This window comes from Ursus arctos, unplaced genomic scaffold (genome assembly GCF_023065955.2).
Source record: "Ursus arctos isolate Adak ecotype North America unplaced genomic scaffold, UrsArc2.0 scaffold_2, whole genome shotgun sequence".
Classification (NCBI taxonomy): Eukaryota; Metazoa; Chordata; class Mammalia; order Carnivora; family Ursidae; genus Ursus; species Ursus arctos.
The window spans coordinates 8,162,497-8,175,498 of record NW_026622874.1 but is presented as its reverse complement, the minus strand read 5'-3'; the positions used below and the strand labels follow the sequence as shown (position 1 = coordinate 8,175,498).

At 38.6% G+C, this 13,002-nt stretch overlaps 1 protein-coding gene across 1 annotated transcript in view; it reads left to right on the top strand.

Annotated features, from left to right (window-relative positions):
- The window catches only part of FBXO28 (F-box protein 28), a 28,332-nt gene that overhangs the window by 2,664 nt on the left and 12,666 nt on the right, over nucleotides 1–13,002 (top strand). The window contains exons 2-3 of the mRNA XM_026509486.4: nucleotides 9,142–9,251; nucleotides 12,471–12,609. Of these exons, the coding sequence (XP_026365271.2) occupies nucleotides 9,142–9,251; nucleotides 12,471–12,609 (249 nt within the window). The remainder of the gene's footprint in view (nucleotides 1–9,141; nucleotides 9,252–12,470; nucleotides 12,610–13,002) is intronic.

Below are 13,002 nucleotides of genomic sequence, written 5' to 3'. Positions count from 1 at the left end.
ATTGTCCAAATGCCTTATTGAATTGTTGGTTGGTTGGTTTGTTTTTCCTGCCATTGACTATTGCTCCAGAAATGTACCCAGAGCCTAGAAATCCTGGTTCCACAGAAATAGTTCTTTAAATATTTAACTCTTTCAATGTATTTAAAGTTATTTGGTGGAACACAGCTTTTGAAGTGACAAAACTTGTACTTTGAGTTGTTTATCCAGTAAATCAGACAAATTTGTGCTGATGCAGCGTTAGACTGTCACCTAGGCCCTCTTGATGGGGTGAGAGTTTTTGAAACAAGTGGCAAAGGTTAAGAAGTGAGGTCCTGCCCCCAGTTCGGGAGTGTATCTAAGCCAAGTTTGAGCGTTTGACTTTGACTTGTGAGCATGGTGGTCTCACTCACTGAAAAATGAGTGTGGAAGGCTTTTTAAAAGCTGTTTAAGAGGGATCCGATCAAATTTTTTCCTCTGTTGTTTGAGTGGAGCTTCTATAAATTTAATGGAATCCTGTTAGTGGTTCAGGACATAAATATGACTGAAGGTTAAATTCAGAAGTCTTGCTCATTATCTGGAATGAAATTTCTGGTAGGTAACAAAATACATACATACTTTCATCCCAAGATATTTCTCTAGAGCACTCTAGCTAGTTAAATCTCTTACCCATTTATAGTTCCTTTTACATTTTTTGTTCAAATATGTTAGAAAATTTTATAGAGAAGTTTGGTAGGAAATATGAAGGAAAATGAGAAACCATTTTTTTTAGTAAGCAAGCTGTCTTCCTTGTATCTCTTGCTCTATGCCAGTAGTTCTCAAAAAAAATTTTTTTTACCTCTGGACATCTTTACACTCTTAAAAGTTATTGAGGACCCTAAGACCTTACCTTAGAAAATTCTAGAAGACACGGGAAGAGACAGTACATACTTCGTTAGTTGTCAGAAAAATAATGTTATGTTTCACGTTGCCACTGGAAAAGTCCACTGTATGTTATGGAAGAATGAGAGTAAAAATGGCAAATAACGTCTTAGTATTATGAAAATAGTTTGGCCTCACAGACTCTCAGAAGGATCTTGGGAATCCCAAGGGTCCCTAGACCACACTTTGAGAACCACGGCTCTTTGTTGCGGTGGAGAATATATTCTCTGCATTGATGATTTGTGGTTTTTCCCCACCATCTCATCATTGGGTTATTTTTATTAACAGGTATGTAAGTACAGGTAGGAGATGATAATATTTAGGGGACAATTCATTTTTCCTGCAGATTCTAGTCCTAAAGTGAAGGGGTTCAACCAGTAACCCTGCCCTGAATGTCAAGAAGACAGAATGGACACACCTTCCTTGAGCACACTTAGAAAGCACCAGGATAACAAATACAAAGATAAGAAATACAAGACTGTTGAGGTTAATTGGGAGCATTTAATCAGAGAGGCTTCCTCAAGATAATGAGTTTTTATCCAGTTTATCCTTAGTAAAGGCAAGAGAACATTCCCAGCAGAAAAGAAATGATGCATAATGTAGTGCAGGGATTGGAGCAGGGTGACTAATTAGAGCTATGAGGTGATGGTCTGAAGTGTCAGATGTCCTAGATCAGTGCTCAGACTCCCTCCTTTCCACCTTTTTTTATTTCTCAGACTGGCCAGATTTAAGAAACTGTTTTGAGAACCTACAGGGTTGACATCTTTTGCTGGGGGGAGCAAGTAAGGATGTTAAAAAACAACTTCCCCCTCTTAACGTCATCATCATTTCCTAACAGACCAGATGCGCCTGCATCCCCTGGTCAGCAGAGCAGTGAGGGTTCAGATGGTGCCGGAGAAGGTCCTAGCTTCCAAGGATGGCCTGTGCATATGATCCAGTCTCACGATGTTTGAGACTAGAGCCAAAGATAACCCTTGATTGAGGTTTCTCCCAACCACCTACTTCTAGCATCTTGGACCTAAGCTTGATCGAAACTGGCATCATCAAGCTGTTGAGTTTCCCAGACATCCTAGGCCTCTCACAGCAGGTGCTGCTTCTGCGTGCAGCCTCTCCTTTGTCTCCCCCTCCTAGAGAGTATCTGTTCCTTCAGGATACACCTTCAGTGTCACCACGTCACTGTAGCCTCTGTGACTCTGAACCTCACTGGGTAGTACTTCTGAGTTTCCGTGCAACGTGGTTGTACTTCCAGGTTCTATCGGAATTGTCTTTGGAGGGGCCAGTTGGGCACTGAATATAGGCTCCTTGGACCCTTTCATCAGAAATCCCGATGGCCTTCCATAGTCTGTGATTCAATAGGAGTATTCAGTGTTTGTTGAATAAACGAAGTAGTTCTTAAAAACACTACACTACTCCAAGTAAAGGATAGAAAAGAAATGTCATTGCGAAATAAATGTGTTTTCTGTATACATTATGGTAGTGCTGGAAAATGCGCTGCTTCATATTTACCTCCAACAGAGGAGATTAGAATTTTTTTAATTTAAGACTATTTTAAGAAGCTTGGGTGACTAGAAAAATCCTTGTAATGAGAATGAAAATTGATAAGGTGATGTGAAGCTCGTCTGTGATGAGTAAGAGTAGCTGTGTGCGTTAGTGCGTCCGGCTGCATTGTAAGTAACACTCCATCCCCATATTAGTGAGGAGAGTGATGGTGCAGATCATCAAAAGCAGAATAATCAGAAAAGCTGTTCTGTTTGGCTTCTGGGCTGTATTATAGAAATCCTGGGAACAGTTTTTTCTTCCTAATTGTTTTGCTCAGGCTAATATTTAAATAAATTTACAGGGCCGCCTGGGTGGCCCAGTTGCTTAAGCGTCTGTCTGCCTTCAGCTCGGGTCATGATCTTGGGGACCTGGGATCAGGCCCTGCATCGCGCTCTCCGCTCAGTGGCGAGTCTGCTTCTCCCAGTCCCTCTCCTGTGATCTCTCTCACTCTTGCCCTCTCTCAAATAGATAAATAAAAATCTTTAAAAATAAAATAAATTTATATTTTCTTTCCAAGTGAACATCTGGTGGGGGGATACCCAGAGAATTTAAATTTTGTTGTAATTCTTTTTTAAAAATTTTTTATTTAAACTGAATTTAGTTAACATATCCTGTATTATTAGTTTCGGGGGTAGAATTTAGTGATTCATCAGTTTGCGTGTAACACTCAGTGCTCATTACATCAAGCGCCCTCCTTATGTCCATCACCCGGTTACCCCATCCCCCCCACCCAATGCCCCTCTAGCAACCCTGTTTGTTACCTATAGTCCAGAGTCTTAAAATTTGTTGTAATTCTACCTGCAGATAATTAACTCTGTGTCTCTCTGTATATGGTATTACATATTAGACAATCCACACCGCGTAGACAGAATTTTTTAAGTGATTTTATCACCCATCATTAACTTTTTGCCACATTTGCTTTATCTCTTTCACTTGTATGCTCATTCTTTCCCTCTCTAAATGTGTTTTATGCCCTTCACACAGATTATTTATTTCATTAAACCATTTGAAAGTAAAATGCAAATATAATGACAGTTTTGTCCCTTACGTAATCACAGTATTATCACTTCCCAGAGATTTAATGTTACGTTTTATATTCTAATTTCTCAGTTATCCCAAAAATATCTTTATAGCTTTTTTTTGGTGGGGGATAAGGCTTTTGAATCTAGTAAAACATTTGTCTCTTTAATCCAGAACATTCTTCCTACTTTTTTCATTCTTCAGTGCAGTTGGGCAGATGGCTTATAAAATGTCCTACAATGCAGATTTGTCTCATCGTTTCCTCATGATTGACTTCTGATTTTTGAACTTTGAAAGAATTCTAGAAAGATTTTGGTCTAGCGCCATCTCTCTGAACTTTAGCAATGTGGTGAGAACACCCACTGATGTCCTTAAAATTTCATATTGCCTCAAGAAGTCCTACTTGAGACTTGTGCCAACAGTTTTCTGTAGCAGCAAAGTATTAGTTGAGACTGTAATCAGTTGAGAATAGTTACGATAATGGTTTCACTTTATAGAGCTGCAGATCACTAAATTTAAAAAGATACTAATCAGAAGCCTGAATTCTTAATTTCACTTTTGCCACTGAATAGTTTGATTGACTTTGTACACATTACATAATTTCTTAAGGCCTCCATGTTCTCACTGTAAAAAGAAAGGTTCTGGTGTCTTAAGTTCCTTCCAGTTTGAGGGTAATTGATAAGCAGCCTAATTTTTGATAATAGCTTCTGGATTAATTGGAGAAAAACATCAAGTATTCAATTCATTGGAAACTGTAGAGCACTAAATACATACATCAAATATCTGGTTCCGTTACAGTAGTTCCTTGATTCTAAGATACAGTTTTGTGTTTTAACAGTCTTGAAATCAGAATGCATCTTGATCAACTTGGATGTGTATTATTCTAGCAGCGCTTTTTTTTCTCCCAGAAGAGCTTTTATTGAATTTAGTAATATCTTTAAGTCTTTGCAGCATCTTAAATAAAATCAAAGAAGTCCACCCCTTTGTATTTCACAGCATCTAAGCCATCTGAAAAAGAAATGCTGCCAGTTATAACTGTAAGACCATTCCGATGTCAAATGTTAAAATCTGAAAAAACGTGCATCTTAGAATCAACCAAGATTTGATACTAAGATTAGGTTTCGCAGGAAAATTGCAGGTTTCATAAATTTATGGCATAGGCGTCTTGCATTGTTAAGAAGGACCATGGTGACACAAGAAATCAGAAAAGATTCCTAAACAAAGCGAAGAAAAATTTTCATTACTACTTATGTCAGAAAACGATGGAAAAGGATAAACATGGCAATTTAACTCTTGAAGTAATTAACAAAGAAAAACCACATCTCTTCTAACTAGAACAGCAGTAACAGGAACCCAAGCTAAACGTCTCCTCTGGAGACTGATGTATTCCATCAGCTCCCTGGTATGTTGATAAGTGTCTATTTTTGCTAATCTCTGAATGCAATGATAGTTTTTGACATAGTCATCATCTTTGTATATTTGACTCCAGAATTTTATGTTACTATCTTGGATAAATGACCAAATTGCTAGGATTTTTGTTGTATTTTAATAACAAGGAAAATAAAATTTCTTCCTGTCAGCTTTGGGAAATTCTTAAAATACCTATAGATATATAAAGCTACATTTTAAATGAGATAATTTTACATTGCAGGATAGCATACATCATCAGCAGCTATCATTAAACTGCTTACCATAGGGGGGCTCCTGAGTGGCTCAGGCATTAAGCGTCTGCCTTTGGCTCCGGTCATGATCCAGGGCCTGGAATGGAGCCCCACATCAGGCTCCCTGCTCAGTGGAGAGCCTGCTTCTCCCTCTCCCTCTGCTGCTCCCCCTGCTTGTGTTCTCTCTCTCTTCTGTTGTCTCTGTCAAATAAATAAATAAAATCTTTAAAAAAAAAAACAAACAACTCACCATTGGGAAAATTAGTGTAGAGTTGACCTTTGTTGTTTGTGGGGGTTTTTTGTTTGTTTTTTAAAGATTTTATTTGTCAGAGAGAGAGAGAGAGCGCACAAGCAGGGGGAGCAGCAGGCAGAGGGAAAAGCAGGCTCTCTGCTGAGCAAGGAGGCCGGCATGAGACTCAATCCCAGGACCCTGGGATCATGACCTGAGCTGAATGCAGACGCTTAACCAACTGAGCCACCCAGGCGTGCCAGCAGTTGACCTTTGAACAACACAGGGGTTAGGGGCACCAACCACTATGCATTTGAAAATCCACATAGAACTCCTGACTCCCCAAAAATTCAACTAACAGCCTACTATTGACCAGAGCCTTACTGATAACCTAAACAGTGAATTAACATATTTTGTATGTTCTATGTATTATCTGCTGTATTCTTAAAGGAAGCTGGAGGAAAGAGAATCATAAGAGAACATACGTTTACAGAACTGGACTGTTTTCAGAAAAAGTCCACATTCTAAGTGGACCCGTGCAGTTCAAATTTGTGCTGTTCAGGGGTCAACTACTTCTGTTTTCAGGCGTCACTTTGCTTCTTTCTGAATTCTAAACAAAGATATATGACCTATCATATCTTTGCTTTTGTGCTATTGGTCAATCAATGTTTACTGAACATCCAGGAAAGAAAGAATACCAAATTAGATGCTGCTCTTTTCTTACAATATTGATTAATGCTTTAAATATTTTTGACTTCAGCTTTTATGGTGCTAGTCTCTTTTGTCTGTCTTTGTGACCTCCTGTTTTCTCTTTTTACCAGCTTTTAACGATAATGTCAGTTGAGACTCTGTTTATAAGCCTTTGTTTTCTTATGTTACACTTGTTCATTTGGGGGTTCATCTACATTGATTTCAGCTATCCCCATGTGAAATTTCCAGAACCAAGTCTTTAGTCCTAATATTATAGTTTCTTACAGAAAAATGACCAACTCTCTCTATATGAGATCTTTCAAAAATTGGTGATCTTTTTAAAGTTATTTCTCATTACCATCTGATTTCCCTGCTTAAAATATGGGAGATTTTATTCCACTCAGCTTTGCTTGCTCATCTGATCTATGCTCAGAAGTAGTTTGCTTGCCAGTGGTTTACTCATTCCAGACTCTTAGCCTTTGCACGGGCCACACCTCTAACTTGGCAGTCCTTGTACTCCTTGTGAAGCTAATTCAAATCTTGTATCATGTGAAGTCTTCCTTGGTTGACCCTATCTGCTTATTTATTCACATTCTCATCACCCACTACTCAGATACTTGTACTGGTCATTACTCAGGCACTGAGCTGAGTTTCTGGATTATTGGAAGATGGCTATTTCCTAGTAGTTAGTGGATTTGGTGCAGCAAAATGTTAGTATAATAATAAAGTAATTTAGGCAGTACCTTCGAAACTATTACAGTAATATTTGACCTTAATTTTTTCTCTGTAAATTTATTGCTGCTAAGAAATTATTTCTATTATTCCGTCTCAGAAATTATCAAAAAGGTTGCAGAGTCCACAATGACAAGATGTGTTTCCTACCAGATTGTGTTAGAACGTGCTTCACCTCAAATAATTTTGGCAACGACAAAAAATTGTTTTTATAGCCTTCAGTTCTTATTCCCCAGAGGTGCCACTTTCAAGTCTTTGGGCTGATATTATTTCGATATTATCTGTTGACTTTCTACTGTGAAAGATGAGTATTTCCCGTCATCACCCATATAGACATAATAACTCAGTAACATAATAAAAGGTTTTTTCTTTCTCCTCACGTAAAAGTTTCAGTACCAGTATTTGTGACAACATATTTATTCAGGAATGGGGCACTGGTTCTTAAAGTTTAGTCTCGGGCTCCCAGAGCAGTTCCCAATGCCCTTTCAGGGAGTTGTAAGATCTAAAGTATTTTCATTAGTTCTAAGTTGTTATTTCTGCCTTTCACAAGTGGACAGTGGAGTTTTCCAGGAGCTCTGTGACATGTGATGATGTCAGCATACCAATAGCTCATGAAATGTGTACTTGTGTATTATGTTTTTCTAGAACTTTCTAAGGTAATACTTAAGTAGATTGAATGCAAAAGCAGATATGGCAATTCATTTCTGTTCTCTAATACTACATATCAAAGATATTTGCAAAAATGTAACTTAATATTTTTAGAAGAGTTATTTTTCCTTTAAAAGTTATTTATGTTGGGGTGCCTGGCTGGCTCAGGCAGGGAAGTGTGCAACTCTAACTCCTGATTTTGGGGTCGTGGGTTCAAGCCCCATGATGGGTGTAGTGATTACTAAAAAACATAAATAAACTTTAAAAATTATGTTGGTATGTATTAGTTTATTATTGTTATTTTTTAATAGACCTTGAGCATATGTTGACAACTGCTTTAGTTCAGTTAGAAATAGATCCCACTAAATGCTAAAATATCGTTAGGCATTACTCTTAGTTTCATTACTTAAAATTGGCTATGTTTTTATTTTCAAATGGGAAAGAAGTGTTTTCCTTAATACCTTTCATTTGGCATGCTATGATTTAGGAAGTACATGGTATTTAATACTAGAGTATTACAGCTTTCATTAGCCTCAATCCAGTTTGCCAGAATTTGTGTCTGTGTATTCTCAGGAGAAAGCACCTATATTAAGAGTTTCATCAGCATTTCAATTTCAACAAGTATTTGTCAAGCATTTGTGCTTAGGTGCAAGGAGAGATAGAAGCATAGGACAACCCCCGCCTAATCATCGCCTTGGCCCTGATCTAGATTTATTTCATTGTCTTGCACTTTCAACATCCACATCTGTACAGTGAGCACTGACATTCAAGTTGACGCCTCTGCGTCACTGCAGAATTCTCAGGGATCAAAGAACAAAAGGATTTTGTGCACTGGGTTTCATTAAGGTAACAAAGATGCTGGCATGTCTCAGCAATAGAGCACCCATGGAGCAAGGTTTTCCAGTTAGTACTAAGTTAAACAACTTATTTAACATAATTTTTACAGAGCACTTTAGAGTTTATCAAGGTGATGTTAGCGTGTATTGTATCATTTAATCCTAATGATATCCCTATGAGTGAGTTAGTATCCACATTTTACAGAAGGCTGACTCAGGCTTTCAGGTAGCTGACTTGCTCAAGAATGTGTAAGTTTGGTTCAAATTCAGGTGTTCTGACTTACTATCCTCTACTTTTACTGTATAAAAACAGTATTCCTTAAAGATTCAAAATAGTCCAGATTCTGCTACATATGTTAAAATATTTTATATTGTGGAGGATAGGACAGTATCTAGTATAGAGTAACTGTAGTTAACCCTGACTAGTAGAAATAAATAAGATTCTCATTCTGCTTATAGATCCATATAAACTTTGTGAGAGGTTGGGCTTTAAGTTTGAATACACATTTTGAGCTAACGGAGAATTTTCTTTTCCCAAATCATTAAAAACCTTTTTGAATATGTTGTTGTACTGATCTTCAGCACCACATTTTCTGACCATAGTAGTGGGGATACATTCAGAACATTCAACTGATACCTAAAATAAAGGTAGAGTATTCCTTGCCTACACATAGTATTAATTTCTTAACGTAATGCTGCAAGAGTTATAGAGCATGAGGGGTTCACCTCATATATATACACATATACTGTGTGTACTGGTTTAGAGATTCAGACAGCAGGCTGGGGAACAGTACTGACAACTTTCAGCTAACAGGAGTCTAAGTTAATTGTCTGTTGTTTTTTGGGTTTTACGTGTTAAAATTCTCCTTTCTCCTCCTTTTTCCTGTAGGTTTGTAAAAGAATGGACTTGGTCTGCCAGAGAATGTTGAATCAGGGATTTCTAAAAGTGGAGAGATACCACAATCTATGTCAGAAACAAGTTAAAGCACAACTTCCAAGGTATGTTGTGTCTAGTGGTGGCAATAATTTACAAATGGGAAGTTTCTTTGTTTCTTGGTTGTTTTGTTTTTGCTTTTTTGGGTTTTTTTGTTTTTTGTTTTTTAAGTAATGGCTATACCCAACATGGGGCACCCCTGTTGTTTTTGGTTTTGTTTTTTTTAATTTGGGTAAGTGTACATATTAAATGGTTTCTAAGTTTTTATAGGGAAGGGTACCCAGATCACAATAGGTGATTTTGACTGTGGATCATCCACTCTCACCATTTCTGTTCTGTATTATACTGCAGATTCTAGCCACACCAGTTAGGCAAGAAAATGAAATAAAAGGCTTCCAGATTAGAAGGAAAGAATTTGTGTTCTTTCTTCATGGATGACAAGATCTCAGATATATGTGATCATATACATAAGGAGTCCTTTAATTGTTAGAGCCCATAAATAAGCTCAGCAGGGATGCAGGATGCAAGATCAATATGCCTAAAGGAGTTGTGTAATTGTATATACAACCCAGAAACAAGGCAGTTCCAGGATGCAGGGATGGGCAGGGCGGGTGAAGGGGAGTGGGAGATGCAGGCTTCCAGTGATGGAATGAAAAAGTCACGGGGATGAAAAGTACAGCATAGGGAATACAGTCCATGGTAGTATAATACTATCGTATGGTGACAGATGGCAGCTACACTTGGGGTGAGCATGGCGTAAGTTATAGAGATGCTGAACCACTCTGTTGTACACCTGAAACTAATGTAGCCTTGTGTGTCAACTGGACTTAAAAAGGGGGCTGGGGCCTGGCTGGCTCAGCCACGAGAACATGTGACTCTTGATCTCGGCGTTGTGAGTTCGAGCCCCACATTGGGCATAGAGCTTACTTAAAAAAAAAAAGACCATTCCATTTACACTATCATGAAGAAGAGTAAGATACTTAGTAATGACTATAACAGAGGACTGGTCTGCTGAAAGCTACAAAACATTGGTAAAAGAAATTTAAAGAGACTTCTTAAATGGAAAGACATTTCATGGTCATGAATGGGAAGACTTTTTGCTTTGAAGGTGGCAGTTCTCCCCAAGCTGATATGCACATTCAGTGCAATCCCTGTCAAAATCCTTGCTGTGGTTTTTGCAGAAAATGACAGGCTCATCCTACGATTCCTAAGGAAATACAGAAGACTCAGAATAATCAAAACAGTCTTGAAAAAGAGCAAGAAAGTTGGTAGAGTACTACCACTTTCCAATATCAAAACTAACTGCAAAGCTACTGTAATCAAAGCAGCATGGTGTGGACATAAAGACAGATGTGTAGACCGAGGGAGTAGAACCAAGGGTATGGACAAGAAATCCTTACATATTTAGTCAGTTGATTTTCAACCAGGATGCCAAGACAACTCATGGGGAAAGAATAATGCTTTCCACAAATGATGCTGGGACAGCTGGGTGTCTGTATGCAAAAGAATGAAGTTGGGCTCCTTCCTCATACCACCTACAAAAACTAACTCAAAATAGACTATAGGTTGAAGTGTGATTGTCAGGGCTATACCATAAACCCTTACGTGGAAACTGTACTGACCTCCAGGAACTTGGATTAGACAGTGGTTCCTTGCCTATGACACCAAAAGCATGAATAACAAAAGAAAAGAGGCAGACTGGACTTCATCAAAATTTAAACTTCTGTGCCGCAGAGGACGATGTCAATACGGCAAAGGGACAACCCACATGAGGGGAGAAAATAGTTAACAGCTCAAATACCCGGTGAGGGACCTGGATCCAGATCATGTGAGGAACTCTTAGAACTCAACAATAAAAAGACACAGAACCGAGTTTAAAAGTGGGCAAAGGACTTGAATAGACGTTTCTCCAAAGAAGAAGAACTGAAGGCCAGCGAGCATATACAGGGTGCTCAACATCAGTGGTCCCCAGGGCACTGCAGAGCAGAACACAGAGAGCACTGGACACCCACTGGGACGGCCAGAGTAAAGAAGACAGAAAATCTTGGGAAGGATGTGGACAAATCGTAACCATCATAAATGACTGGTGGGATTATAAAGTGGTTCTGCCACTTTAGAAAAACACTTTGTTCCTCAAAAGGCTAAACACAGAATTACCAAATGACCCAGCAATTTCACTCCTAGGTATATAGCCAAAAGAAATGGAGATAGAGCCACACAAAAAAACTTGCACATGAGTCATAAGTGTTCTGTGCAGCATTTTTCATAATAGTCAGAAAGTGGAAACAGCCCAAAAGTCATCGCTGATGATCGGATCATCAGAATGATGCCACGTCTATATGATAGAATGTTAGTGGGCAGTAGAAAGGAATGGAGTCCTTGATAATGCTTCAACACGACGAGCCTTGAGAGCTGTGCTACATGAAAGAAGACGGACACGAAATGCCACATACCATACGACTCCAGTTATCTGCCGTGTCCAGAATGGGCAGATCCATAGAAACAGAAACTACACTAGTGGTTGCCAAGGGCGGGGAATGGGAGTGACTGATAATAGTTATGGGCTTTCGTTTTGTGGTTGTGAAAATGTTTAGAAATTAAATGGTAATAGTGGGTGCACAACTCTGTGAATATACTAAAAACCATGAAGTTACTACACCTTAAAAGTGAATTTTATATGAATTATTTCTCAATAAAACTTTAAAAGTTTAAGTGAGCTAGGGGCGCCTGGGGGGCTCAGTTAAGCCCCTGACTCTTGGTTTTGGCTCAGGTCATGATCTCAGGGTGAGATCGAATCGTGTCAGGCTCCCCACTCAGCGCAGAGTCTGCTTGAGTTTCTCTCTCCCTCTCTCTGTCCCAACCCCTGCTCTTTGTCTCTTTCTCTCTCTAAAATAAATAAATAATTTAAAAAATATTTTTAAAATAAAAGTTTAAGGGAGCTGATTTTATGGGTAAAAACACAGCCCCTTGTCCACGTGTCCCTGTGTAATTCTTTCATTTCTGTTGATTTTTTTGATTCAAATGGCCATTAGGCTTGATACAGCCAAAACACAAAACAAAAAAAACTGATTTTTCTTCCAAATAATTTATCAGTGAGTACTAGTCCTTGGCAGGGATTTCTGGACATAGCAATTCATTGATGATTATGGTTAAATTCTGACCCAATTGTAGATATCAAATTAACAGGTAAATGTTAGACTGTTAGAAATCCCATTGAGGCATTTTCAGTGCTTACCATTTAGTTCACAGTATTTCTTTCACGCTTGCTTTTCTTCTTATTCTAGGAGGGAGTCGGAAAGAAGAAACCACTCGTTAGCTCGTCACGCAGACATCCTTGCTGCTGTGGAAACAAGGCTCTCACTGTTAAACATGACTTTCATGAAGTATGTGGATTCCAATCTCTGTTGCTTCATCCCAGGAAAGGTAAAATAGAACTGCTTAGCCAAGACAGCTGGATCGAGTTGCTTAAATTATGATAAAGCGATTGTTTAAATGTCAGAGTTGGACCCGCCTCTCTGCAATGAGTCCTGTGAGTGGATTTGTTCAGCTTCTGTACAGTAACTGATACAAATCCTTATCACACGTGATCTCCATGTCAAACAGTCTCATTCTGAAAACATACAGTAGGAGATCTGCTGTTGCTCAGAAAAGCTTGTTAGGAATTCATCCTCAGCTCCAGTTAACAAACTAGTTCCATAAATAGGAAGAAAAAAAGGAGTTCCTGCTTAAAAACACATATGTGGGCTTTTACTCTTTGTTCAGGATCAACAGCAAACAAGATAGGTACCGTCCCTGCCTTCAAGATTGTTCTGATTT